At 44.9% G+C, this 27413-nt stretch overlaps 1 protein-coding gene across 1 annotated transcript; it reads right to left on the bottom strand.

Annotated features, from left to right (window-relative positions):
- Window positions 1-1725: 1725 nt before the first annotated feature.
- ACE2 (angiotensin converting enzyme 2) lies at window positions 1726-27164 on the bottom strand. The gene is made up of 18 exons (XM_076357110.1): window positions 26885-27164; window positions 23664-23822; window positions 21665-21758; window positions 20906-21049; window positions 19482-19594; window positions 18822-18930; window positions 17991-18088; window positions 16335-16504; window positions 15042-15268; window positions 14101-14245; window positions 12422-12520; window positions 11633-11755; window positions 11099-11271; window positions 10075-10133; window positions 5765-5865; window positions 4674-4790; window positions 3234-3428; window positions 1726-2587 (listed from the first exon to the last, which is right to left on the bottom strand). The coding sequence occupies exons 1-18, from the start codon at window positions 27071-27073 to the stop codon at window positions 2467-2469; spliced, it is 2436 nt and encodes an 811-aa protein (XP_076213225.1). The 5' UTR covers window positions 27074-27164; the 3' UTR covers window positions 1726-2466.
- Window positions 27165-27413: the final 249 nt, after the last annotated feature.

Here is a 27413-nt window from a genome sequence, read left to right as displayed (position 1 = left end):
TTCTCTCTCCTTATATTTGAGCTAGTTCAGTGTGTGATGCCTCTAAGAGTCCAAGTGATGTCTGCTTGCCCTTTCCCTGGTGGGGCTGGCCCAGCCCTAGCAGGGACCCCTCTGCAGCTCCAGTTTGAGCTCACCTGAACTGAGGGACTAAGAAAGGCAGGGTGCAGACATGTGGGGAGAGGGGAGAAAGAAATGAAGGTGTCTGGCCCGCCAGAGGCTCCAGCGCCTGTGCTTGCCGGTGTTGCCTGGTCCCAACACTGGAAGCTGGCTAGCAGAGCGCGTCCCTGACTACGTGGGGAGCTGTGCGCATGTTTGAGGGAAAGCAGCATTTGGAGTGATGCAAATGACTGTGGGGATCTCGACAGGCCTGGGGGGCCATGGGAGGCTGCACATGAGGGAGAGGTAGGGCATGGTATGATGTTGCCTGTGCAGCAAGCTGGGCCAAGGAGCGCTGACCGAGAGAAAGGGTCAGGAAGGAGTGCTGACAGAGATATAATATGAGAGGAGGGTGGGCCCCTCGGGTGGGCCCCCCCAGCACAGAGGGTGTGAGGTATTGTTGGGGCTAATGCATGCGGTTGATTTTTTTAGTATAAATATTGTCTTTTTATTTCTGTTCTTCCAACATCCTGCTATATTTTTTTAGTGGCTTTACGTGTTGACAATTCTGAATGGCGTTTTTTGATTCATAGCACAGCTTTTAAAATTAATTGCTTTGAAATGAAAGCTTTGCCTTAATGGAAATGCTAATCTTAACAACATATCTGAAGATGGCTGGCATGACTAATTACATTATTTGATTGTTTCCAGCTTTACCATTCCCTTTTTCTGTTACTGTACGGTAAGTGGGAAGACCACATATAGTTGAATTATTTATCTTAAAAGTTCAGCTAAAGTACTAAGGTTTGGGGATGTTATGGCAATGGGATATGTGGTATAGGTGGGCAGCTTACTTAAACAAAAAATATTTTCATTTCTTTACATTCCTGTCTAGTTTGCAGTTAATCAGCATCATCTGCTTACCATTTTGAACTGTCTCATTTAAGGGTCCTGTCTCTTAAATAGGAAATGAGTGTGGAGCATTAGGATAGTGTTTTGCGAGCCCACAGAGTCCAGCTGTATGTTTTCAGATATATGTTTGACTGCTTTCTACAGTTTCTGATAATTTTGGAGGCCCATGAGTTTAAGAGTCTGTGCAATTGCTGAACATTTTTCATGCAGGCTCGTGTTTACTGCCGGCTCTTTGTCAGAACGCAGGACTGAGTAGACACCTTGTGCCTTTCAGCACCCCTGGTGTGTACAGAACAACGGCACTGGCACGGTGGCAGGTATGGCAGGGGACCTACAAGACATAGAATCATAGAAGTGCTGGCTGGAAGGGACCTCCGGAGGTCATCTAGCCAAACTTCTCACTCAGAGTGGGACCGTCCCCACCGCTCGATCAGCCATACCTTTGTCTACCTGAGCACTGAACACTTCGAAAGGTGGAGATCCCACAGCCCCTCGCAGAGCATGGAATGGGCAACCTGTTCCAGTGCTGCACTACCCTCCTTGTGAACAGCTTTTCTTTTTCAGGGGCAACCTGAACCTCCCTAGCCTCAGCCTACTGCCCCCTGTATGTAATAGTGAAATTTGTATTTGCAGTATGCAGTATTTGTAATGCAGTATTTGTAATAGTGGAGGTAATGGCTAAGGTACTGAAAAAAAAAAAAAAAGGAACTTTGATCATTTAGTATTAAGGAAGTTTATTCCACTTTTGGATGACAACATAACACAGAGATCTTTTAAATTATTTTTTTTTTGGGGGGGGGGAGCACAGGCTATTTGATCTCTACATTACTTATCAAGCAGTTAGAAAAATAACTTATGTTACAACTTCCTAACAAAGTTCCAGTGCTTGTTAGTCTTCATCCAGTATCCATTTTACATTGATACAGATTTCCTGAAGGTGCAAAAATTGCAGTTATTTCATATCAAATTGAGTTCTTCATCACTAAGGTTCTTCTGGTGGTCAGGTTTTTTTCTCACTGTCTATTAGATACACTTTTGAGGTCTCCATCTGGAAAGATCAAGATGTTCCTCATGGGCATTAGGAGTATGTGAGTTATTCTTATGTCTGTCTTGATCTGTATACAACTGTATACTTCCAAGTTTTTGTATCTCATTACAGAGGAAACAAAGAGAAGTTGGATGCAGCACACTTACTTATGAAAAGCCGCATAAATAGTGTGTAGTATTATGCGCATAATTCATAGAAAAGCCACAGGACATATATAGCTTCAGTTTTTGCATGTTTTCTAGTTACCACATAAACAGCAGATTTAGTTTCTGTTGTCTATGAACCAGTAGATTAATGGTCAACCAGAAGACATTATGTCTGATGACATCCATAGTGTTTTGGTCCTTGCTAGGCACTATTGTTAAAAGTGATTTGAAAAAACTCAGAAACCCTTAGTGTACCCACGTCTTCTAGAATGATGTTTGTGTGTCTTCATGTCGCTCAAAACCCATGTTGCTTTTTCCCTCCTCATTGTAAGGGTTCACCTCTTCACAGTTTGTTCTTGCTTCACTCTTACTTTCTCTCGCTCTCCTGTAATGAAAATTCATTTTATTTTAGAAGCCCCTGTTCAAGTCCTTCTGGATCCCCAGAATCCCCTACTGTAAATAATACTGTGTTTAACTGGGAATATTTATATAAAAGGAATTGTGTTGGTTTTAAGGGGAACTGTAGCAAACCTACTACATTCTTAGAAACCTCATTAATGGAGAGACATAGAAAACCAACCCAGCTATATTGCTGTTAATGCAATAATATTTAAGGAAAACTACGTTACTGGACAGCCTCCAACAAGATTATTGAAAACTGCAGGTGCTGATGAATGTGGGCAACTCTGCTGTTGGAGAAGGCACTGTGTTCCCAGCAGGCCGCTCCATCCACCTTGCAGCAGGGTTAGCAGAAGCCTGGCCATGCCGTGGCTCCCTGTGGCCACAGCGTCCAGCTGCCTTGGTTAAACTGCTGATGATGGGGAAATTGCACTAAGCTGCCAAAGCTGCCGTGCACTGAAAGGCAGGGAGCTGAACCTTTAGCTATCACTGCTGATGGGAGCGGGATAATAAGCTTCAACTCCTTAACTTGCTTCAGTTAGATTTGGCAGCCTACTTGTAAGCACCCTGATGATTCAATCATCAGGACGTCTCCCAGTGGTCATGATCATAGTATCAAAAATATTACTCACTTTTTGCGATCTCTCTGCCCTGTGATGATCAAGACAATAACTCCAACGACAACCAGGCTAATGACCACCCCAAATATAATTAACCAGATGGTGACTGATGGTTCATAAGGTGTGGCCAGGGTTGGAACTATGCCCAGAAACTCCAGCGTGTTATCATCCAGCCTGAAAGCCTCATTGATTCGTCCCCGAGACATCCTGCCATCAAGAGCAAATTCAAAGAGTTTCATACGTTTATTGGAAGGAAATAAACAGTTTTCAGTTGTTTTATAAATCTCCAGTGTGCCAAGCTTTTCCTGAAGTTGGAAAGGCTGCACAGGAGGTACTGCTAAACCCATATTCCTTCTGGCATGGGGTGGTGAGTGACAACCACAGTAACTTAAGCCCTTAACCTGTTGCAGCTTAACTGACATGTTCAGACACTGTATGAACTCTTAAACTCAGTCTTAACATTTATCAAAATGAGGCAAACAAACACCTTCTGATCTCTCTCTCTATTTGCATTTTGCCCCTCATTCTCTTTACCCTAAATTCTTGGCTGTCCATAATTTTGTTGGATATGCAACAGAAAACCACAGCTTTGACATCTTACCTGTTTCCCTCCTACAGTCTTCCATAGTTTTGATTCTTGTGTTTTTCACTGCCCTTAAAACCCTTTCCCTGGTGTATTTTCTGTGCCTTGTTTTTTCCTGAACATCTGCTTCTGCTATTGAGTGCTAACCAGGCAGTGAGTTTGATAGCCATATTCTTCTCCCTTGGTTCACCAACTTATCTCACTGCTTTTTCAACCCCATCTCATGTGGCTGCTGCTTTTAGATTTGTGCCCTCTTCATTTCCCACTGTACATTATCTGTGACCATCTGCAGAGTTGCAATTTTACTTATCATTTTTACAGCAATGACTTACAGTGGTGTCATACTGTGCTATGAAAGAGCTCTTCATTGACCCGTAAGTGGGAACTAGCTCCTGCTCTGACCTCTTCTTTTCTGTATAATCAAATACATCTGGCTGTCTTTCTAATCCATCATTATTCTGGAGTCCTTGCTAACAATAATTCTTGCACTGAATTTTCACTAATGAGAGGAAGAAAGCACACATGCATGCACACACTGTTACTGTGCTCTGTATTTCAGAATATAAGATAGTTCCTGTTAAAGTTTGAGCAATCATATTTTTTGGTAAGGTATGGTGCAATTAGGTGTGTTAAGACAGTTTTACAAGCCCCCTGAAGCATTTCACATGGGCTGTTGTCCAAGAAACCATCAGATAGATGGACTGTTTTCTTTCCGTCATAACAGTTTCTCTCATCCCACTATTTCCATGCTAACTGCAGAACTGACTTTCTTATCACCCCTTCTGCCTCAGCTGACTTGAGCACTGCTTTGCCTTCCACCCTTTCACCTGGTTGTTTGTTGTTTTTTTTCCCAGAGAGCAAAATCTCACCTGATGGCACTTTCCACGTCAGCTTTGGGCACAGTATCACTGATATTACCTGGCATGCTGACAGTAAGGTAGAAGGAGATCCTCTGTGTTTGTTCCCCAACATGAATGTCTGTAGTCCTGAATGAGAAACAGAAGGGAAAGGTTTTTTTAATTGTTGAGATTACATTAGCTTTAAATTCGGACAAGTGAACAGTTGTGTTTGATCAGCAATGCCGGGGGTTAGTTTATGCTGAGTGAATGCTTCCTAGTGACCTCAAATGGGAAGTGGAATCAATTTTCCTGACAGAGTTTCTTTTTCTATGTGCTAATTCATCACTTTAGATGGAGAGAGTCTACCCCATACCTAAGAAAATCCTTGGCATAATTTTCCAAAGCACATAATCAGCTGCAGAACAGAGAGTGTTTGGGGCAGGTCTCATGAATGAGGTGATGTATGAAGCACCATGTGAAAAAAAAAAAAAAATCCTTCTTCCTTGTATTCTGCTGGGAGTAGATCCTAGACGTTACATGACTGATGTTCTATAAAGCAACATCAAACAGCTTAAGTAAGTAGATAGCTTCTGAAAATTTTTGAAGAGACCTAATAAAAAGGGTTGTTTCTCTTACCAAAATCAATTTCAGATGACAGATTTTATGTTTGTAAGTGAACCTAGATAAGATTAGTAAGTCTGCACAGAATTCTAGTGCTTTATAATCAACAAGTTTATCTTTCCTTGGCCCAAAACCTCTTGGATATTCGGTATCATACACATACGTTGTTAAGAATTTTTATTTCTAATCAGTGTATCTTCCCTGATGTTCCCATATAGGTGTCGGGCACAAATTCTCAAGGCTCACTTCCACCGCTGACAAGCTGTGGGAGACAAAGCCTTCTGCATCCACTGAAGTTACCTAACTTTAGCATGTTAGAGTGAAGAGGAAGGACAGCATGTAACCAAACTGGCATCTTGCCTTTTACAACCAGCTGATGTTTGACATTGTTTGCTATCACCTTACATTTGACAGAAGGCACAATTAATTCCACCAATTCATGCCGCTAGTGAACCAGAAGCAATATAGACATAGCCAGCACAATTAAGCAAGCAACTCACTGGAAGTTAACTTCCTGTTGCTTCACCTCTGCAAAGTATTTTCTCATGGCATAGGCGATGGATGACTTGAACAAGAAGAGCTCGCTTTCATTCCATTCATACTGCAAAAACAGTACAAGAGAAATTCTTCAGACATGGCAAGTTATCCGACACTAAGAAATCATTCTAAAAAGAAATAGCAACTGTAATGCTTGGCATGCTCTTCAGTATTATTTATTTGTGCCATGGTAGCACTTCAGGAACCTACTCAAACCTTTTAGCTCTGTTAATCTGGGCGCGCTGCAGGAGAATAACCAAGCAGGCATCCCCGCTGCCAGACACTGCATCATGCTGTCCCTCCACAATTTCTGGTACCTTTTCATGGGGCTGCTGAAGACACTGCAGTCCCAACTCATCTCCCTGCCTTATGGGGAGCAAAGGCAGCAGGAGCAACATTATTCCTACTAAATATTGTGCATTCTGTTTGAAGTCTAAAGATTTCATAATTTAGATCTTGTTTTAATCACATGATTTTATTTGCAGACCTGTTCTTTCAAGGAGGAGAAACTTTGAGGTAGGGTTGTTGTGTGAAGGTGGCTCATTTATTTGCTTGATGAGCTTGGATTTTTGCTTGGGGTTTGTTTTGTTTCAGTAAAAAGCTCTTTGCATCAGTATTTCTGCAGCAGGCACATATTTGTTGTTTTTCCCTGGAGAATAGATAGGTGATATAAAAAATGCACTGCCTGTGTGCAGGCTCCTCACGGCCTGCCTTATGAGTCCAAAGTTATTTGCAGTGGAAGTGAAAAACAGCTTCTCTGGGGCAGGAGCTGAGAGATGTACACGGGGCAAAAACCGCCGCAGGAGCTGATAATGCAGCCTGGTCTGTTGTGCAACACCGCGTGTGCACGAAGAGAAAATTCCCATTTGATCTCTGTGACAATCTGTTCTATTCCCCGAAGGCCTAGATTTGATTGCATTTACGGTACCTGAGCAGGAATGCCTATAAATGCTGTCAGTGAGAGTTTTACACAGCTCCTGACTTTCTCAGGTATCATTCGGGAAGGTGTGGTAGAAGGTGGCTCTGTTGTAACAGGCTTTATAAAACCCAGCTATATTTTTCAACCCTGTCCTCCTCTTGACACTGATATAAAACAAAGAGAGAGAAATACACGGGAGGAAAGAGCAGAAACTGCTGTCATACCGTGCAGGATCAGGCCCCAGGAAAGGCACGGCTGACCCAAAGGCCCTGCTAGCAGAGCAGCCCCCAGCCCGATCCCGGCGGCGTGCGGAGGGCAGGGGCTCTGCCAGCTCTGGCTGTTCCCGTGAGCAAGGGTTGAAGCTGCGAGTCACCTTTGCCTTGGCAAATGCCCCTGGCTTTCTACTGCTCGCCGGGCGGCAGGCAAAGCCCTGCGCTGAAGCACTCTCGTTACCGCTGTTGTCTCCGGCAGCTGGCAGTGTTCACCGTCACAGCCTGCAATGCTGTTGTGCGGGGGTTCTCAATTCTTCATTTATCCCCAACATCTTTAGGCTCTGCAGTGCCTTTTTTTTTTTTTTTAACCAGGAGCTAACTGAGCTTGATTCCTCTACTGCTGCTTTCTGTACTTAGCATCTCAGCTTTTTAATCATTTATTTGTTTCCACGGCGTATATTTTGTCTTTTTAAGTCTAATGTATTTTAATTGCCACTGTGCCTCTCAAGTGCCTTTATAAATATCATTACAGGCTGTGTCGATGGGAAGTACCTAGCTGGCTTCTCATCTGTGTTTGAGTAATGACTACGCACACGCCTTCCCTAGGCATCTCAGAAACCTACCTTGGCTCTCGCTGTTCATTACAGAGGCTGCTTTGCCTTTCAGAGAGAAATGAGCTTTGCCAAGCGCCTCTGCTCTCTTATAATGTGTTCCCTCCAAGATCCCACGTGTGATTTGAAAGACGGTGTAAGTCTGGCCTCTAATTCAAAAAAGGATTTTCCGTTGTAAAATACGTCAAAATGCCCGCAGGCTGACAGCTCTCCATTTCCTAACACCGTCTTGTGTGCCAGCCTTTTACAATGTAATCACACGTATGACATTGACCCAGTGGGGAATTTTGAATTAATGTTTGAAGAGGGGTCCCGTTTTCAAATGGTGGTCCGGGGATTGACACTCCTGGAACCCTTTATTTTAAATAAGACAGACCCCGAGCGGTTCAGCGGGGTTCTTGTAGCAGTTTCCCTTGAGAGGGCACTTTCATAAAGCCCCAGCTGAAGCAAAGCTGTGGGCGTTTCAGTCTCATCAGCTACACTGGTGATCCAGCGATGCTAGGCTGCAGCTTTAATCTCATCAGCCTGAAAACAATTAGCAGGGTAATTGCAGCAGCACATGCTCTGGCACAGCTGGCATAAGACCATCTGTGAGTCTGGATGCTTAATTTGCCAGAACTTTGGGCTGTTGAATCTTCCCTGCTGGTAACAGCCAGGGTATGTAGCTGAGAGGTGCAGGACTGCCTGCGTGCACTCTAGCTGCTCCCACTGCCCCCCCAGTGAAGCTCCCTCTGCGGAAAAGGGGGTTCTTTCTGCTCTGTCCAATGCCAAAGAGCAGAAATACAAAAAGATTTGCTGGCATACTCAGAATGCTTTCTGCTGTCCTAATGGTGCAAAGCAACTCAAAATACATCTCAAACAGTTGCACGTGTTCCCAGCTTCTGTGCCCTGTGAGCCGCGTAAAGCAGCCAAAACGTATTGCTCTGTGTAGCCGGGCTGTGGTTCCTGCCCGAGGTTCCCCCTTGCCTTTTCTCTATGCCAGTTCATGCATGTACCGTTACCCGCTGCTGGCATACCAGCATTCAGAGTCACGTCCCCGGGAGCTCAGCATAAGGGAAATTTGTGGGGGGGCAGAAGGCTACTGAATGGAAAAGGTTTCTTACAAGTTGGTGATGTGGACTGGTTTTGAGAGGAAAATGCATGGCTTGCTCTTCAGAGCTTAGGAACCTACAATCCATACAATGATTCAAATTAAGTAATCTGTACGAGATTGTTTTACAGCTGCTCAATTGCACAACAGAAGACTATGATGGCAAAAGGCAAGCATAAAAATGGTATTAAGATAAACATTAACCATAATGACTAATAAAAGTGTTGTCATATGGAACCTTTTCATGCTGTTGATATCAGTTTTGAATTGTATCTAACTCGACTCAGCGGTCTAGGAAGCAATAAAACTCCAATGGGGCTTGCATGTGAGGGAGTGATAGAAGCGAGAGCATCAATTCATATGAAAAATGAGCCCATGGTATTGTGTCCTTGCTAGTCCAATAGGCTCTGACGCGCAGGTCTAAATGACCTGCCTGATGACATACTCGTTCTTGGAAAATTACTAATGTTCTGCAAGGTGAAAATGGCCATTAACAGGAATGAAGTGTCTGCACTTAAGCCTTCTACACTGCCTCCGTGAGATTAGCATAAAGAGGCACAGCTAGAATAATGAAAAAATTTTCAGCCTGGGTTAAGCAGATGGGCTAAGCCAATGCTCTGTTTAAAATCTTAAAAGCCATCTTTGGCTTTGATGAGTTTTTTCAGTTGCTGTAATACATTTTATTGGACCAGCTGGTATAACTGGGGAAAGCAGACAAGCTCTTGGGAATGAAAGCCTTTCTCCTCGTCTGAAACAGGAGCAGCTGCCCTGCCCCCCACAATCGTAATAACAAAGCTGTCTCTGCATAGGGGTTGGAGGGCAAGGAGGCAGCCAAATATATCAGGGCCTGGAAAGATTACAGCAAACAGGCAAACAAAAATCTACAAAGGAATGCTGACAGAAGTGTTGCAGTGTGAAATCAAGAGCATTTGAGAATAGAGAGTGGGATTCAACCCCTCTGCTTTAGCCCCACATTTAAATGTGAAGTAGCTGCTCTAATAATAACTTCTGAAAGCAGCCACCACAGCCATGATAATGGAAATCAGAAGAACTTAGGTAGAGGCTTTATTTAGACACATCAGCAAAGCTGGGAAAAATATAGCCATTTTCAGGTACACGGGTTCCCCTATGCTAGCCCTCCAGGCCTGTCCTGTAGCAGGTAAAAAATGATCGGCGCCTCCACAGAATAACTCAACTCATCTGGCTGAGATGTCTTTCTTAAAATGGGTGGGATCACTCCCTGGCGAGGTCCCTCCACTAATTGTAGAGGGAGCCTTGACCACAAACTCAGACTAGACATCTTTTATGGATAACCCTTCACCTGAGCTGATGCCTCTCTTCAGAGACAAAGATCAGCTATACCCTGCCTTATATTCTGAGAGCCATTAGCACAACATTAGCCCAAGCGATGGGAAGAGTGCCACAGCGCAAACACACTTACCGCCTGGTCCCCCAGTGCTGACTTCAGGCTGATGCGCACTTTGATGGCATTGCCAGAATCTGGTTTAAAAAGAAACAAGGGCCATGTCAGAGCTGCAGCGATAGAGAGTCTGTTCCTGGGAAATGTTGGGATGCCTAGAGTTTCCTTACAGGTTCCCCTGCTCCCCCTGGTCAGCTTGGTGGGATTGGTCTTGTTTCCCTTCAGCCACCTTTACCGCAAACATCCGCATCTGAGCTGTCAGTCACCCAAGTCTGGCTTTGTAGTAGACAGAAAGAGCGAGCACATCTAGAGTGCAGTCCTCTGGTCTTCTTTAGACATCTCCTGAAGGAAATGACTCTTTCTCACCATTGGGAATAAGCAGCTCATATGCAGATGTTGGTGTCTGCTTAGGTGAATCCCACCATTAGAGACTGGCACAGCACTGTAAGTGCTGTCCAGTACTGACAGTGATTGCATGTATATAACCTGGGTGGTTCAACACTCAATGTCACCACAATAGGCTGACAAATGCATTTTTCCGTGGTCTCCTCCTTTTCCTTCCCTTGAGCTCCCTTCTTTGACTAGCACATGACAGCAAACAAAAGAGTAGTAATTCTTCTGTACTGGTTTGCCCCTACACCCCCAGCTCAGGGTCCTCTGGCTCCCAGGACTGGTGGCTCCCAGCCCTGCAGAACAGGCACACCGCCCTCAGGTGGGTGCCATGCAAGTCCAAGCCTCTGGTCTTTCTTCCCTCTGCACAGCTATCCCACACTCTTAGCGCTGCCACTATTAAAAAAAATAAACTCTATTTCTGAAAACTGGGTGAGGCTGTGGCAAACCCCACATGTGCCGACTTCTCCAGCTTTGGCCATGAGGAAGCCAGTCTGCCTTCCCATGAGTAAAACTTACTGCTCGGTGTGTATTTCACATAACCCTGCTTCCCTAGGGAGAAGAGCCTTCAACAGCTACAAGAGAGAGGGACTTTGCTGGTCGAGGGTTGTGAGGACTACTGAGTGTCCTTAATTCGCCCACAAGCCGTACGTACATGGAGCCCAGTCTGTTTTCCAACCAATGTATCTGCCAGAATTGTTTTTTTGCAGCCACTTATATAAAGGTTCGAAGTAGTGGAGCAAGGGTGCTGCATTCATGTATTTCTCTCCTGTTACGTTTTCCAGTGCTTGAGTCCAGGGCTTGGATCTGCCTAATTCAAGCAATTTTCTGTGTATGTGGAAGGAGAGGTAATATATGTTATTGCCATGTTCCATCTAGACATCTAGCAAAAAAATTTGCCATCGGTATCGAAGTTTTCTTTTTTGCTTCTGAATTCCCTCCTTCCTCCCATCATTCCTATTAATAAAAATAAATCATTTTCTCATTAACAGGCAATTAAACCTTTGATGTTTAGATCCTCAGCGGATATAAATTTAGTCAACTTGTCAAAATAAACTGAGTAGATATATGCTAAATTTTCAAGCTAGGTTCATTCTTGATGCAACCTCACTGACTCCAGAAGCTTTCAAGGATGAATTAGGCTTTGTTATACTCTGATTTATTATGTGTGAGAAATTTGCTTTGTTACCTCAACTTCTGACCAGCTGCTCTGGAGTTGGCAATGTCACATTTGTGAAGAGGGCCAGTATGGTTAGCTGCCTTGCAAAGTGCCTCCTGAAACTGGAACTGATAGATGGTCCGGGTGTAATACCTAAAGGAAGGGCAAGGAGAAGGAAGGCACAGGTTTTGTTAGTCATCTGGCAAGGAAACTCACAAGCCCTTGGCTTTGGAAAGCTCTGCTGTGTCAGCTGGCGCTCCTGCTTGGGAGGCTGCACCACAGGGAGAGAGGCCAGCTCATATTTATAGGCTACGCTGACTCAGATTTAACAAAATGCCAAGATCAAATGCAGAAGAAGAGCCCCAAATCTGTTTGCTGCCACATAAACCAGGAGCGAGCAAGGTTTTTAAGGCCCAACTCTCCACTCCGGATGAGCCCTCTAAAATGAGATGGCTGGGACATGGAGGGACGTCCAGAGTTAGTTGCTTCAGGGCTGCATGTGCATGGCCCAAGTGACAGTGATACGGGGCACTCTGCCTCCCCAAGAGGCAAGCACCTCATACAGATGTTCTCCCGCCAGTTTGATGGCAGCATGAAGCTTCTCTGCTCGGCAAGCAGCTCAGTAGCCTCCTCACTGCTCAGAGATTGCTATGGAGCAGTCCTTGATGTCCACAGAAAAACTTCCACTGAAATCAGTGACCTTCAGTCAGGACTTTAAACAAACTAAGGTTGTGTCCTGAGACTCTCCAGTAGATGTTTTAGGTAGCTAGGGCTTGTTCTGTACCCAAAATGTAAGTCATAAATTAAACACTGAGCTACCTTATGAATGAGTAATCATTGGCCACATGAAACAGCACTGCAGGGTCACAATAGGTTTCATCATGAGGGATTGGTTCAACAACGCCAACTATTTCTCTCCTGGGGATGAAGGAAAAACACGATTTCTGTTAATAGATAATAAGGAAAAATAATCTGACTCTGCTCTTCCTCTGTATTGTCTGATATGGGCACCTCTTTCACTTCCAAAAAGAAGTCCATACAGCTCCCAGTAACCCCAAATGAGTACTGCTCCACAGAGAAGAAGCTGCTTTTAAACTGATAGTGTGAGGAAGGGATTTGTATGATAGCAGGGTGTGCAGGGAGTGATTAGTGGTGTGAAATAATCTACAAGACATGAGCTTCACACACACACCTCATGCCCTGGGCCATCCCGAGTTTGGAGACTAACACTTTCATTTTTGTGCTGGGTAAGTGCACGCAGAGACTGGGTGACCCAAAAGGTGTATGGCCTGCTGTGCCACTGGGCTGGAGAGGAGGTTTCTCTTTATTTTCCTCTCCTGAGAGCGTGTTTCCTGAGCAGTACTATGGAAACAAACCCATGCCCCAAATTCTGAAAATGGTAATAAGCTCACATGGAAATATTTTCCTTAAACCTGTATTTCAAGGTCTTGTTCCAGCAGAGAGCTTTGCAGTGCCGCTACAACAGATGTGATAAGCTTCCCTGAACAATTTGCCATTTTCCGTTTCTCTGACATCTCTGCTACTTTTGAATAAATTGAAGCTGACTGATTTTTACAGCAGGTCAGGAGGCCTGCTTATATCAAGTTTTACTATACATTTTATATGCTGATGGAGGCTCACTGTTTGTGTTCGTGTTAGAGTGCAGACTCCATTTGCAGTGTGGGGCTTGTTCGGTTTCTTTGCATTTTTCTGCCCCCATGTTAACCAACCCGGGAAATGACAGGCTCCAGTCTGAATCAAACCTCTTTTTAATCTTGAGCTCCAAGGTGCTGAAAACAGATTGGCTGGTGGGCATAATCTGAAAAGGCACCTCTGGATGTTACTTGCCAAGGGAACTGTATTTTCTTGACTGAGAAAAGTGGTATCTTACTACATAAGAAAGGAAAGAATCAGTCTGGAGTCTTTCAGACAATTTGCCTCCAAAACCACTCTAGAATGGGGAGGAAACGCAAAGCAGAGACGTGTGCACAGATATTTGGTAGATTGAGATCTGTGTGCTTCTCAGGCTGGCAAGTATGATGAACTTCACTTTCCACTTGTCCTTAAGGAAGTGGGGAGCAAACCAGAGCATGCGCTTGATGAGACTTAGGGAAGGGCTGTACTTAAGCTACGAAGATGTCTTGGGGCATGCGTCGGGGGGACGGCAATGTTGATCCTGGGATCTGGAATATCCCGTGTGAAGGCCATGGGCTTCTCTTTATCAGAGAAGCTCACATTAGAAATGAGGAGAAAGTCTGCCGAGAAGCAGTGTAAACTGCCCGGGGCTGTACACAGTGCTAATGGGGATACATGGCTTGTGAGATGTTGTCTGCACCACGCTGGGTGTTTCTAGCTGGCACTCTACGAGGCTTTGTAGAAATACCCTGAGAGCAGATCCTACCCTACAGGGGCACAGACACCTCAGCATGTTGGGTAACTACAAAGGGTTGCTTTTGCAGGTTCATTTGCAAAAAATCCTCTTTGTTTCTCAAACTTACTTCATCTCCCACCACCGCTTCGTCCATTCCTGCTTTGTAATCTCACCCCTAAACACCATCCACCTCCACTTCTCCAGCATGTAAGTAAAAGGCATTGTTCCAACAATCGTTAGTGCTTGTTTGAGTAGAAAGTTGATTTCAGTTTCTGAGGAGAGAAGCAGTTAAGGTAACGGTTATTGTAGCAATTAGTATCTGATTAGACAGCTAAAGTTGCTTCCTTTTACAGCTAATGCTTACATCTGGTTTGAATTACAGATTTTCACTAAGAAAAAAGTGGAAGGAAGAATACTACTAAAAAAAAAATGAGAAAAGATCACTTAGGTATTGTATACAGTTTTGTCTCTCTTTCTTTTCCCCCTACCTCTTAAATAACCTAGCCCTTTGGCATTTACATTTCATTATCCTCCACTGAAAACCTTCCCAAGCTCTGGGGAATTTTGAGATGAAGACTTTGGTACATCTCCATCCTTACAAGGTAATACCCCGGGAAGCCAGACAAATTGCATTATAATGAGGGCCTACCTACATCATCCACTCAATATGCACTTACGTGGGAGATGTAAATCTCAAGGCTTCAGTTTCATTTGAACTGCTAAATACATACCTTGGTAGAGATATGTACAGATTCATGCAACAGAAATTGAAAAGACTATTGGAGGCTCATCTAAATGAACTATGAAGATTTTGGGATGAGTTGTTCAGTACTGAAGGTAATGAAGTGCTAGCTATTTGTTTCTAAATTATGTAGCAACTTTATAAAGTAGTAATCCTTGCTTCATGATGTGATTTGGGGAAAAAAATAGTATTTTTGGTAAGCTAGTGGGGTAAGATTTTCAGAAGCCTCTCAGTTGATCACTCAGTTTGCAGACACAATCTTCTGCTACAAAATAAGGCCTGCAAGTGTTTTCACTTAAATATATAACATTTATGCATTTATTTACCTTCATCCTCTTGGAAAGTTGGCTCTAGGAGGCCAAGAGATTTCAAGTGCTGAGGAGTGGCTGCAGAAAGTGACATAATTTCACCTACTGCTTCGTGGAAGCCCTCGTTGGCGCCGCCTCGTAGCAGGTAGGGCTGCGCAGAGTACGCCATGTCGTACTCAATGTGGCCCATCTCGTGGTGCGCAGTCAGGAAGTCATCCATGGTCACTTTGGTGCACATCATGATCCTGTGCACCAGAGCAAAGTGTTTGTGGTTAGAGAGACAGTGGCCCAGCCGGCTGCTGCCTGAGCCCTGGCTGTCGCAACTGCGGGGCAAAGCAGCCTCCAGAGCTTGCAAACACCCCTCGCCCCTCACAAAACCCGGGCAGCCACATCCTAGCATGGGGTGCAGTTCCTCCTGAAAGCACGAGGCTTGGAGGGGAACTCGGCGAAACACTTTCAGCCACCTTGAAATTGTACTGGGAGTAAGAGAAAATTGCTATTTTTGAGAGAAGTAGCTGCTCTCTGAAACTTGGCGATAAACTCACTGTGTGTGTTGGAGTGAGTACCCACCATCAAACTTAGGCAGATAGTAGTGTAAAAAAACCTGTGCGTCAGCGACTTCTGCTACTTCATCCTCGTGTAGGTACTATTTAATAAAGGAATTTCTTCCAAATAGGGTTTCCTTTCACCTTCCCCAGGCTGCTGAGGTGTGAGGTGTGAGGCTGGCAGCTTTCACTAAGGCTCTGCTGGGGACCAGCCTCTTCCCCCAGGTAACTGCAGGGGCTGCAAGAGGGGACAGAATTTGCCCCAGGAGACTTCACTGTGTGGGAATTTGCTGTCCCTCTTCTTTCCCAAATATGAGAGAGATTGATGGATTTTCATGAAACTGGATATATCTGCTAAAGATAGACGGTGGGCTCTCAGGAGGTTTTTACTTGCTACCCAGGGACCCTGTGCCATTGCTGCAGAACGTGCAGGTGTGCACAAATCTCACTGGTATCCACAAGCACCCGCATTTCTGTTTATTCCTTAAGCCCTAGAACATAGTCATTATTTCTTTAATTCATATAAATAATAGTCACTTCTCTGCTTAAACTTGAGAGTAGTCCTTAGGTCTTCACAGAAAAAGTTACACAGAAGGTTTACAGTCCCACAAGATCCCTGCTCTCTTGACTTCCTTTCCCTTCTTATGAGCCAGAAAAAAATAATAAATAAGGAAAAATTATAACTTAAACCAGCATGATGCACCTTTAGTGAAAATATGAATGTTCTAGGAGATGGTATAAAAAGGGGTCATAGTAATTGCGGTACCTGTAGTCGTTTTTCCCTAGATCCCACGCCGTGGGATGGCAGACAACCTTCCTGTTGTCAGCCGGCTCTGTGAGCATGGAGTTATTCCAGAAGCCCTCAGTCATTTTGTTGAGGCCGATGGAGGTGAAGAAGGCCTCAGCGGATTTGAATATTTTCATTGCATCCCATTTCTGAAAGAGACAACGCCACCATTAACCACTGCTTCTGCACGGAGCCTGTTCCCGACAGCCAGCTTAACGCAGGGCAGCTGACTTCATATTTATCTCCCAGCGACTTCAGATCAGCACCTGACTTACTGAGAGTAAGACGGTAGTGTCTGCCTTCGGCACTTCTGTAAATTCTGCTGGGAACTGAAATTAAGTGTTTTCCCCACAAACAAAATAGGTTTCTGCACTCAGAGGTTCAGCAGATAGCACCTGACCCAGACCAGAGAAGCCCTCAATAAAAGATAAGGTAGTGAAGATAAAAAAGGCATTCCTGTCAGTAGCATGTCAGATCTGGGATCTGACCCTTCAGCCACTTCAGCTGGGGACAACTGATTTGAGGGAGTGGAGCTGCACTCCCAGCAGATAAGCATGAGAGGAGATCTCGGCCAGAACCATAAAACCTGGCAAATGTATCTAGAGGAGTTGCTTATCAGATTGTAACTGCATGTTAATGTCCAGAATATTTTTGTCATTCAGCAGTTTTATTATTCTACATAGCAGGAGCTCAGCATTTACTAGACTGAGTTTTCGCAGAAAGCTCAGTTGGATGAGAATCCTCAATTGGACACATTGACCAACAAGGACGAGTCCAGCCTTTGCTCCGAGGCTCTGTAAGTAATGCTTCCCTCCTCACGGTGGAACTTCAATATACACAAATTTATGACTACAAGGGGGTCAGTACTGTAAAATAGAGGTGAGATTAATGCAGACTTGTGCAAACTGCTTATGAATCAAATTTAGCTGTTCCTTCTCTTGCCAGCATAACATTTGCATGGAGTGCTCCCTATGAGAGGAGGGTAGATTTCAGGTGAGTAATCACATTTCAGAAATCAAATTCTACCAATGACCTTTTATTTTATAAAAGGAGCGAAACTTAGGCAAGACTACAGAGAGTTATCTTCACCCATGTTCTTGGTCTGGTAAAGGTGCTGTCACGGCTGTTAGCACTACACATCTCAAACACAGACCCCGTGGTGCTATGCAGTTATCTAAAGATAACAGGCAGCATTGCAGTTTCCTAGCTGTATCCAAATAAACAAGACTGGCAAAAAAACCCCTGTGATATACAAACTATTTGATTATGGTAATGGCTGGCAAAGGTCATATTTGATACTAGCCAGCTCCATGAGTCCTGAAATATTTATATGTACAAAATACATCTCTTAATGGGTAGGTGTCTCTGAGGAAAATAGACTTGGAGCCAAGATTAAGCCAGTCCAAGAGGGTGGAGAAGAAAGAGAGAAAAATAGCTAAGGGAAAAGGTACAGTGGAAAATGCATGAACACATTAAGGTGAAGAGCAAAAAAGGATGCAGAAAGCAATGCTTTGCTGGCGCTGTGTCTGCCTTAGGGCAGCTATGGTTTTCTAGAGAGCAGCTGACATGTGGTGTATAATTTTTATGCCATCTAGATTTGTTACATAATGCACATTGCATAAAGGCATGTCTTACCTTTTGAACCATTGCAGAAGTTACATCAATGTTTGGTTTGGCTGGATAGGGAACGGTCAAGGCATACAGATTTGTCCAAAATCTACCCCACATATCACCTTCAAAAAAAGAGAGAAACACAGAAATACTTTAAATGATTGATTACATATTGTTCAAAAGTGTCAGACAGTTCTATAAATTGTGCAGTGTCATAAATAGGGACTCCTATACATCTAAACAGGTCTGATCCAGATACGGACAGGAGCAGTTCTGGGAAGTCATGCATAGGTCAAACTGAGATCAAAGATCCTTTTATTCCCCAAGCTCAGCTATTCTTGTACAATACAGTTTCAGGACTGATCACCTTCCTAAAGGTCTGTTCACAACTGAACATCCATGTTGTTAGTCCATGTGATTGCCATTGCCATGTTCATGTACATTACAGTTACAGCAGTTTCATGTTGCATGCTTTGAAAGCAAAGTTATGAAATGTGGGAGCTTAGGATAAGATTTAAAAGGAAGAACAAGTCTCTCTGAAACTCTCATTTCTAAAGAAGACAAGTGCTGCAGAGGGGAGGGAAATGCCCCATCCCAGTGCTAGAGTTTTGAGCTGGGTGCCGCCAGCTCCAGCGAGGATTAGGACACCTGCCTTCCCTACCTGCCTCTGCTGCTAAACACCTGTGTCATCTCTGCCAGGGAGGAGTTCTCCATTTCTCCTCTCCCCTTCTCTTATCTGTAACCCGTTTGTTAATATCCTGATTAAACAAGCAGATTACTCTGTTCCCGCGTGCCTTGAAGGTGACTGTCCTGTGTACAAAGTCAGGCTTGCGCAACATGGCCGCGTTGACATACCCAGCAAATGAGCAGGAAGGCATCCTGTGGAGTTGATGAGCTTGGGGCCGTAGACCTGCTCCAGCCGGTGCCTCACGTAGGCATGCAGCTGCTGGTACAGAGGTTTTATCTGGAGGCAGAGGAGGAGAAGGAAACAAATTATTTTCTCTTTGCTCTACGCCACTCATCCCTCCTAAACAGAGAGCCTCGAAGGTGTCTTTTGACGAAATTCTCTCAGCAGGTAAGTGCATCCCAAACCTGCAGCTGAGCTTTGCCCCCTGCCTCGGGGCTCAAGCACTGAGTCCAGATCCTAGCCCCAGAAGTCCTGCTCAGGCATGAGGGCAGAAGCATTGCTAACTTTAGATGCGGAGTATCAAGGATGCCATCTACCCCATGGGAAACACACCTCCCCCCATGGGCCCTACCTGGAGGAGACATGGATCTGCAGAGCTCCCTCTTTCCCAGCCTTTGGCACAGTGCAGCCCGAGGGGACCAAGCTGGTCCTAGAATGGCTGCAGAGGTAAAAATGTCATGTATGTCTCCCAACGTCTGTTAACCCCAGGTAGACCGAGATTAGCCAGTTTAGAGCAGGTCTTGTCTTCCTTTACAACATCGGCACGTGAGCCCACCATCACCAAACACAACCCTGTGGCCTAGGTGAGAGCTTTTTCCTGCCTCTACCTGCTCAAATGTCTTCTCCACATCTTCGACCAGCTGGTCACGGCTGTATTTGTATTCTTCTGGATAGTCTGCTTCATAATTTGCTCTCCAATAATCTCCATAGTCAGAATAACCTGTAAAGCATGGATGTGTCACATCAGGACACCACACATGGCACCGCTCAGGTCTGCAGGAGGAGTGCAGTTCTCTGCTGATCCCATGCAGACCTGCAGCCTTTCCCCCAAAGCAAAGCGGCAAAGCGCGAGATGCTCTGGGTCTAGGGGGGAGGAGAGCGCGCCCCCAAGGCTCTGTCCCATGAACGTGCAGGTATGGGAGATTTCCAAGAAATGCAGAAATTGCAATCACGGTTATCTGCTAATTGGGGTCATTCCAGCTGGAGATGGAGGTCAAAGGAAATCGTCACTCCTGACTGGAGCTCCTGCAGCTATGAGGGAGGGCAGCCTCTGCTCAGGCTGGATACTAAGGGGTTCTCACAGAAGGTATAAGCTGGTGGACATTGAATATGGGCCCCCTCCTCCAGCAACAAAACCACCAGGGCAGGTGTAGATACCGGGACTGAAATTCAGCTCCCAGTTCCACTAGGTCTTCCAGTCCACTGAGCTCCATCAAGCCTGGAGTAGAAATGGCTCATAGCTGAGGTCTCTTCCTTAGTGGTATGGAGGAAGGTCATAATTATCATTTCTTAACGTTTGTTTTTTTCCTAACTATTTGGACTATAATTTCTTATTCCTGGTGTCTAGCTCCAGCTTGACAATTTTCACAAAACAAGGAGATACAGCTGCAGTTTGGCCAAGAGGCAGATGATGTAGCTACTTCAGAAGCTATTTTAGAAGACCCCCAAAGAAAATTAGCAGCCACCTGCCATTGTTCCTTGAAAAGACAGTTCCCTATGATTTGTGTGGAGACCTGTGACTGGAAGCACACATCCCTTAGTGCAAAATCCTTTTTAAGCACCTGGCTGCATCTGCTGGCCCAGGCCTACCAAATCTGATCATTCCAGTTAGGGCATAATGCTTATAAATGTACCACTGCTTGTGGCTGGTGCAAGAAGGTCAAGGCCGATAGAAAAGAGCAGACGTCGCCAAGACTCAGCAGCACTCAGAAGTTGTTTAAATCGAGTGTGCTTGCCCGTAAGTCACAAGCAGTGCAGTTCTGGGTAAGGCAGTATGTAATGAAGGACACTGATACATTATGGCATTTGGGAAAGGTGCCAACAAAGACATCTCCCTTTTGTTCCAGGCTGCTGACAGACCTCTGATCTGGTCAATGATGGCACCTCTCTGCATTGCCTTTCATTTTGTGACGTGCACATCAAGAGCAAATCATGTGCAAAGCGCTGCTCATCAATGTGTAAAAAAGTATGGGTTTTGAATTCCTGTGCTAATTTCTGGAAGCCAGAAAAAAGAAAAAAAATTGTGACTTACTATTAAGTTTTGCAACCTCATTTTCAAGTTCAACATACTCTTCGTATAATGGTCTCATCATCCTGCCAACATCAGCTCTCCAGCCTTCCCAGGCCCACAGTCTCTCATGATAATCCATGCTGTTAGCCATAATAGCGTCCAGACCTGTCAGAACAAAAAAATAAATACTAGGCCTTGAAAAAGCAGAAACTATTTCTCTTTCACAGCAGGCAAATGAGCCAAAGCGACAGAAATTTCATGAACTAAGAAGAAAACACTTTGTGTTTGATATACTGAAATAGCCCATTATTTCATTGCATCCTTTTCTGATCTAAGGTTTTCCCCTTCCTCTCTTTAAGATACACAGAGCAGATCATGAGTCCCTTAAATGCTCTCTCTGCATTAGCTTCCCTTAAGTTGGTAGCATTCTTGGGACTGGCCTCAACGCAACGTTGAGTCCAACAAGACTTTGATGGCAGGGGAAAAAATACTTTCTCTGATGTAGGCAAACCCCCGGTGACAGGCAGGCTGTCACACAAGCTGAGCAGCCCTCTCCAAATTTTGTCTACTACAAGTAGGAGACAGTATGTCTCATGGGCAGGAGGCCCGCTGGAGGTCCCTGAACTGCAAGGTGCAAATAAATTATGACTAACTTTAGATAGCAGGAAATATCTATTGAAACTACAGCCTGTTCTCTTGCAGTCAGGAGCCACCCTTGGGCTTTTTCTTTTTGAACCCTCAGTGTAAAGGACACAGTAGGGGCAGTGGTTAGTACCGTACCTGGCTCCAGCACCAAACACTCAGACGGTTCGGTGATTTTACAGACGGTCCCGGTGCTGTAGATGGTACTCATTGTATTTAGCACAGTGCCCAGCTGCAGGTTAGATGTGAGATAGCCTGTTAGAAACCCACTCTGTGCAAAATAACAGCCAATTATGCTAATTCCTTAAGAGCACTTCACCCACCAGCTTAACATTTAAGCATATGTTTAAGCTCAGTGGAGATTAATGAAAGAATTTGCCTAAATGCATTACTGAACCAGGACCTAGCTGGAAAAGACAGATAATCTCCCAAATACATGACGTAATCTACAGGTCCTTAATATCCAGTCAGACAGAGCTCTGGATTTAATGAGCACAGACTGTCACGAGAGAGCTATCAATATACAGCAGCAATAAAACAATGAAGTTTAGCAATGCGCTTCCATAAGCGTGGACCCACCTAAACTTTCCAGGTAGATCATGGTTTTGAATGGCAGCAAAAAGGGCCCCTTCTGCAGATGCTGCCAGCCTGACTGTTGCTTATGGTTTTTAACATTGCATCACACTGATTGCATAGATCTGTTTATACTCCATTCCAGAGAAGTTACGGCTCATGTCTTGGGTCAGCTGAAGGCCAAATGCATCTGAAATCATTCAGCTTTATCTCAGAAGCTATGCTACATAGCTCTGTGTTTATTGTTTTTATGTTTTCAGGTTTCCATACCTCAAGAAAAACATGCACCACTTTTAGCTTTTCCTTTAGGACTATGCTATTTCTCATTTAAAGCTTTAAATCAGAACTATGTAGAGTGGTCAGTGGGAGGGGTAGCTAATGACTAGCTCTAACTTCATCTCTGTCAGCATTAAAGTAAGTGGGCGCCCAGGGAAATTTTCGTATCAGTGAAGAATATTTAAATATACCTATGGAATCCCATCGGACTGTACAAAACGTCACTTTTCAGGCAAGAATCAACAATTTCAGCCCCAAAGGCCATTTATCTAGGAAACTGCAAGTGTCTAAACAGGATACTGAAGAAAATACCTCCTCAACAGAGACAGCATTACCATCAGTGCACTGCTGTGCTCCAAAATAAATACAAGTTTGTATGAACTGTCAGCATTCCCACCAAGGTAATTTGTCTTTCCAGAAACACATCTCATTTGGATCAGACAGGAGATCCAGCCAGTCCACTTCTTTTCTTGCACGGTGGTTAACATTGCTGATCTCAGCAGAAAAATCTCAGGGTCCTTCTATAATCAGGACTGTAGGATCCTCTAACTCAATGCTATGTTTCAATTTGATCTCCAGCAAAAGGAAACTAATTTAACCCTCAAGTGTTTGGTTATAAATCCCTTTTGAGTCTGCATAGCTGCTCATTCCAATTCCACATATAGTCATTATCCATATACATGCCTTTTACACGAACTTGTCAGTGGAAATGTCAAATCTTGTTATGAATCTTGCTAAATCTTGTTGGCCTTCAGCAGCTTTCTGTGAAAGGCGATCACCAACCCTCCCCATTTCAGGCATCCCTGGGTACCCGCTGCATAGAAACATCCCCTCCTTTTCACAGTTTGATAATGCAACATGTGCAGAGAAAGAAAGACTTCCTCCACCTCCACCTTTTTGTCTCATTGAATGTCCTTTCACCCATCTCCTTCTGCTCATTGCTCTAGGTCTGGACTTAGCCAAGCACTTACCACAGGTCCTCTTTTCCTCTTATGACTAATCTGGCCATTTGTGCAAGGACAACTCTGAGGCGTGCGTGTGTTTGAAATTCATTGCATGGATTACATGGCAAAACTGCTGACTTGAATGGGAATCATTCAAGCCAGGCCACCCCTCCTGTCTTGTACTGCTATGAGCACCTTGTACAGGTACACTCTCCATACCGATGCTGGGAGACAGCATCATCCCAAGACAAGCAGGGTGGTGACAGCACTGTGCCCTCACTCGGGGGTGTTGTGGGAGGCAGCTCAAATCACCCAACAAAAATGAGCTACATTCAGCAACTTACTCTGCTATATTTTTCCAGTGACAGCACAGATGATCCTTTGTCCTGGAGAGCCTGGATCTGGAGCCTGGTGAGAGCATCCTGGATGCCGGCTAATGGGAAGCTGCTGGCGTTCCTGGAGGCCTCGTCGTAAAATGCAGACCACTTGGCGCCCGCCTCGTTCTGAAAGGGATTCATACGAACCCTGAATTACTCTGCCGAAAGAGTGCAGCAGCCTGATGTACTCAGTGGGCAAAAATATTACTTCTGGGGAGAACTTCATTTGTGGAGACTACCTCTGGATTGTGGGTTGAGCACTTGCACTGCTCAGTGAAATGGCTGGAGAACTTTTTGGCTTTGTTTTTTTCACACATCCAGATAACCATTTTTCTTTGGAAACAGCAAAAAGCAGGACTGTCTCCTCCCACCGTGCTTGTTATAACTGATCCAGCATCACCCAGCTGTGTTCCCTGCTACTCTAAATCACCCCATATTCTTCCCTTAGTGCTTTTCTTCACCCACGTGTGCCTAACAGAAACCAGATACAAGCCAGGGCACAAGAGTTCTGTGACCCAGATGTCATTCCCCATTTCTGCTTCAGTGGCAGTGACAGACAGCAGCCAAGATATTGATACTGAATCTTTTCATTATGCAAATATCACTTTCTCCTTAAGTTTTGGTAAATAAAAGATTATACTTGGGCATAGGAGGCTCTAAACAGATGCCTAAATTGGGCATGCAAAACCTCAATGTTTTGCATGAGATTGCTTTTACCACTGCTGCAATTACATACCAGGACACGTGAAACTCCCAAATTTCAGTGCACAAAGTAGCATCATAAGAACTGGATTTGGAACTGTCTTATTCTTATTCACCTTTTTTTAATGTGTTTGTACGTAGTTTAGCACCATCAGCACCCATCCCAAATGGCAACAAGAACAGTACTAATCAACCTGGTCCTTGGGACAGTTTAATTAATTGTGCTTATGCCAGAGCTTCCCGGGTTTTGGAGAGGGCACCTGTAAAGCCTGTCCCTCCCTGCTGAGGCATCAGGAAACACAAATGTCACATTGTGCCTGAGGAGCTCTTTCAGGCACACTTCACCCCTGTGCAAACACATGGCGAGGCCAATGCTTTCGCCAAGGCTGTGCTTGGGTTTTCCAGCCCCGTGCTGGATGGACCCACCGTACCTGCTTTAGGCTCCGGTGGAGAGAGTCGGTGGCAGAAGTAAGCCCTTGGCAGTCCCATCCCCGTGTCTCCCCCTGCCCATGCAGCCCCTCTGCAGGAGGGCAGCCATCACCGGGAGGCTTTCCAAACTCCCCCCTTCACAGGAGCAGAGCAAACCGCCCTGCCACTGCTCAGCGGCTTGCAAAGCTCAGTCGGCAAGAGCTTGACAAGCACACAGAGGAAAAGTATCACTGTGCAAATCTGTTTCTGAACTCCTTGTCCGGAGCAGGGATGGAGAGGTGCCTTAGGAGCGGCGGGGCAGAAAAGGGGGCTCTTTGGCTACAAAAGCTGGGGGAAAGAAGTTAGCTTGCCGTCTGGTTTTTCCCCAGTTAGAGGAACTGGTTGATAAGTCAGAGGAATAGTTACGTGGTTTGTGGCCCAGTTTACAAGGAAAATGGATGGGAAGGAGCCAGAAGGGACAGTATTCATTAACTCTGCTCTTCCAGCAGAAAGGGAGGAGGGGAAGCAGTGGGTTTATTACCAGCGATACTGAAGAGATCAAGTGAGAGAAAACGTTCGCCCTGAGCACTGGACTAATTGGTTCTTATTGCTGGTATCTCCTCATGTATTTTATTATCATCTCATTAACGCTGAAAGTACTATATGGGGCTTTCATTTTACGTGTTTGGAAACATTACAGTTTAAGTACCTGGTGCCTCGGAAAACATTCCAGAATGACAATGATTAGTCATTAGGATTTCTTCCAGCAACCAGTCTCCTTGCTTTAATTAAGAAATATGATAATTAAACCATGTTTTAATTAAGCTATAAGACCACAAAGTGGAAGACTTAAACCATTACACAAAAGTAGATGTAGGATGTTCAGCTTCATTTTTATGTTCTGAATTGTTTTCCTCTAAAGCTTGAGTTAAGTTTAAAATACACACAGCTACAAAATTCACAGTGGTTTTGTTCATTTTGAAAGGCTCCAAGGTTACAAGATGCTGGGCTGAGGCATGGCAGAATCGGTAACCAGCCAGATCATGGCTGACTGCTCTTGACAAACACGGTACTTGCCTAGAGACCCTGTTGGCTGGGACAGCTAGAGGTTGGTGTTGAGAAGCAGGGAGAACTATGTTGCAGGATAGCATAGGTACAAATGCTGTGGTCCTTCCTGCAGATAGAAATTCACTTTCAAACCAACGTACTAGACCACTGTACTACAAACTGCACTACTGGCCTTTGGAAATCCATGATCTCCCTTCATTTTTCCCAGTTTAACACCTCCAGGCAGTCTACCAACAGCCCTGACTATGAGAAGAGTGATGGGGAGCAGGGGTGAAGGTCCCCCACTGGGTAAAGGGTGTGGACCACTATATAAAACCATCAGCAAACATTTAATAGGATGCCTACATTCAGAAAATGTTTGCATATTCAGTGAGAAGTAAAACAATTTCAGCAACAGAGAACAGAGAACGTTGTCCATGTCAGTAAAAAGTCCAGTGTTAGTTCAGTCTTAAGAAAAGTGGGAGACCTGAGCTCGCGTGGGCACAAAATTCGGATCCCGTTCCCTCGTGCCGTAAGGCAGCACCTAGCCCGGGCCCTGGGAGGAGACCATCCTCTCCAGGCTGTGCCCTCTCCAAGAGGAAAGGGGCCCCGCACAGAAACGTCATGCCGGGAGGAACTGGTGGTGGCGGACCCTGAGCAGAAGAAGGCATCTCTCTCCATCCAGCTCAGATTTTGGGGCCAAACATGCAGCGCTCCCTTGCCTTTTCCCTCTGCTCACCTGGGCTGACTCAAGGCAACGGCTAGGGACAAGTCCAGCCTCCAGCCATCCCCGTGTAGTGCAAGGGCAGCCCAAGCACCAACCCTAGGCTGTAGAGGCTGGTAGTGGCCTAGGCACCTCCAGTGAGACGTTGCTACATTAAAGGAAGCCCCCCTACCCTCCTGAACCTAAACCACAGCTACCAAAGAAGTAGCACTCCAATTTCAGCCAACCTCAGTGCAACCAAAATAAACTAGAAAGTAGTGGTCAGATTCCTAAAACAACAGTAAAACCCGCAGGATGGAGCACTTACCATTTTCCTGGCAGTCTCCTCGGTGATGTTGGTGTTGTAGTTCCATGAGGCAAGGGAGCTCTCATAGCTGATATTTTCTGCCCTCTTGTTAAACTCTTCTAGAAACATTTGGGCTTGTTGTGTGACATCCTGAGGGGTCACAACAGTGCTCAGACCACAGAGAAGCCAGAGGTGGACCAACATATTCATGTCCGGGCTGAGAACCTCCCAATGAAGTAGGTTTCCTCAGGTAAGCTTCTCTGTTGGGCTCTGTCTTGTCAGCCTTCAAGCATGGCTAGTGTGAAAAAAAAAGTCTGAATCCAATTTGCTGGGCCTTTTATAGGTTTTATCCATTGTAGGAGAGAAAGGAAAAAGTGTTTTATAAAAAGTCAAATAAACAAAAGTCAATTATTAACTTTGGAAAAACATAATTCCTCCTGCCATTTTATGGCCTTCTTATAAAAGGCTTTTACTTTTGGTTAATGTTTCCCAAATGTGCTGTCAATGATACAGCTGGTCACTTTATCTATAGCCTCCCCGTGTCTTTGGT

The sequence above is a fragment of the Aptenodytes patagonicus genome, chromosome 1, assembly GCF_965638725.1.
Source record: "Aptenodytes patagonicus chromosome 1, bAptPat1.pri.cur, whole genome shotgun sequence".
Lineage (NCBI taxonomy): Eukaryota > Metazoa > Chordata > Aves > Sphenisciformes > Spheniscidae > Aptenodytes > Aptenodytes patagonicus.
Note: the sequence above shows the minus strand (reverse complement) of the source record. Positions and strands in the feature narration are given on the sequence as shown.

Excerpts from the sequence above, each read along its gene's own strand:
- ACE2 (XM_076357110.1), bottom strand. The coding sequence starts at position 27,073 with ATGAATATGTTGGTCCACCTCTGGCTTCTCTGTGGTCTGAGCACTGTT. Across the intron at positions 21,050-21,664 it reads GTGTTTGGTGCTGGAGCCAG|GTCTGGACGCTATTATGGCT; the intron begins GTACGGTACTAA and ends TTGTTCTGACAG. Across the intron at positions 11,756-12,421 it reads AATGATTACTCATTCATAAG|GTATTACACCCGGACCATCT; the intron begins GTAGCTCAGTGT and ends CCCTTCCTTTAG.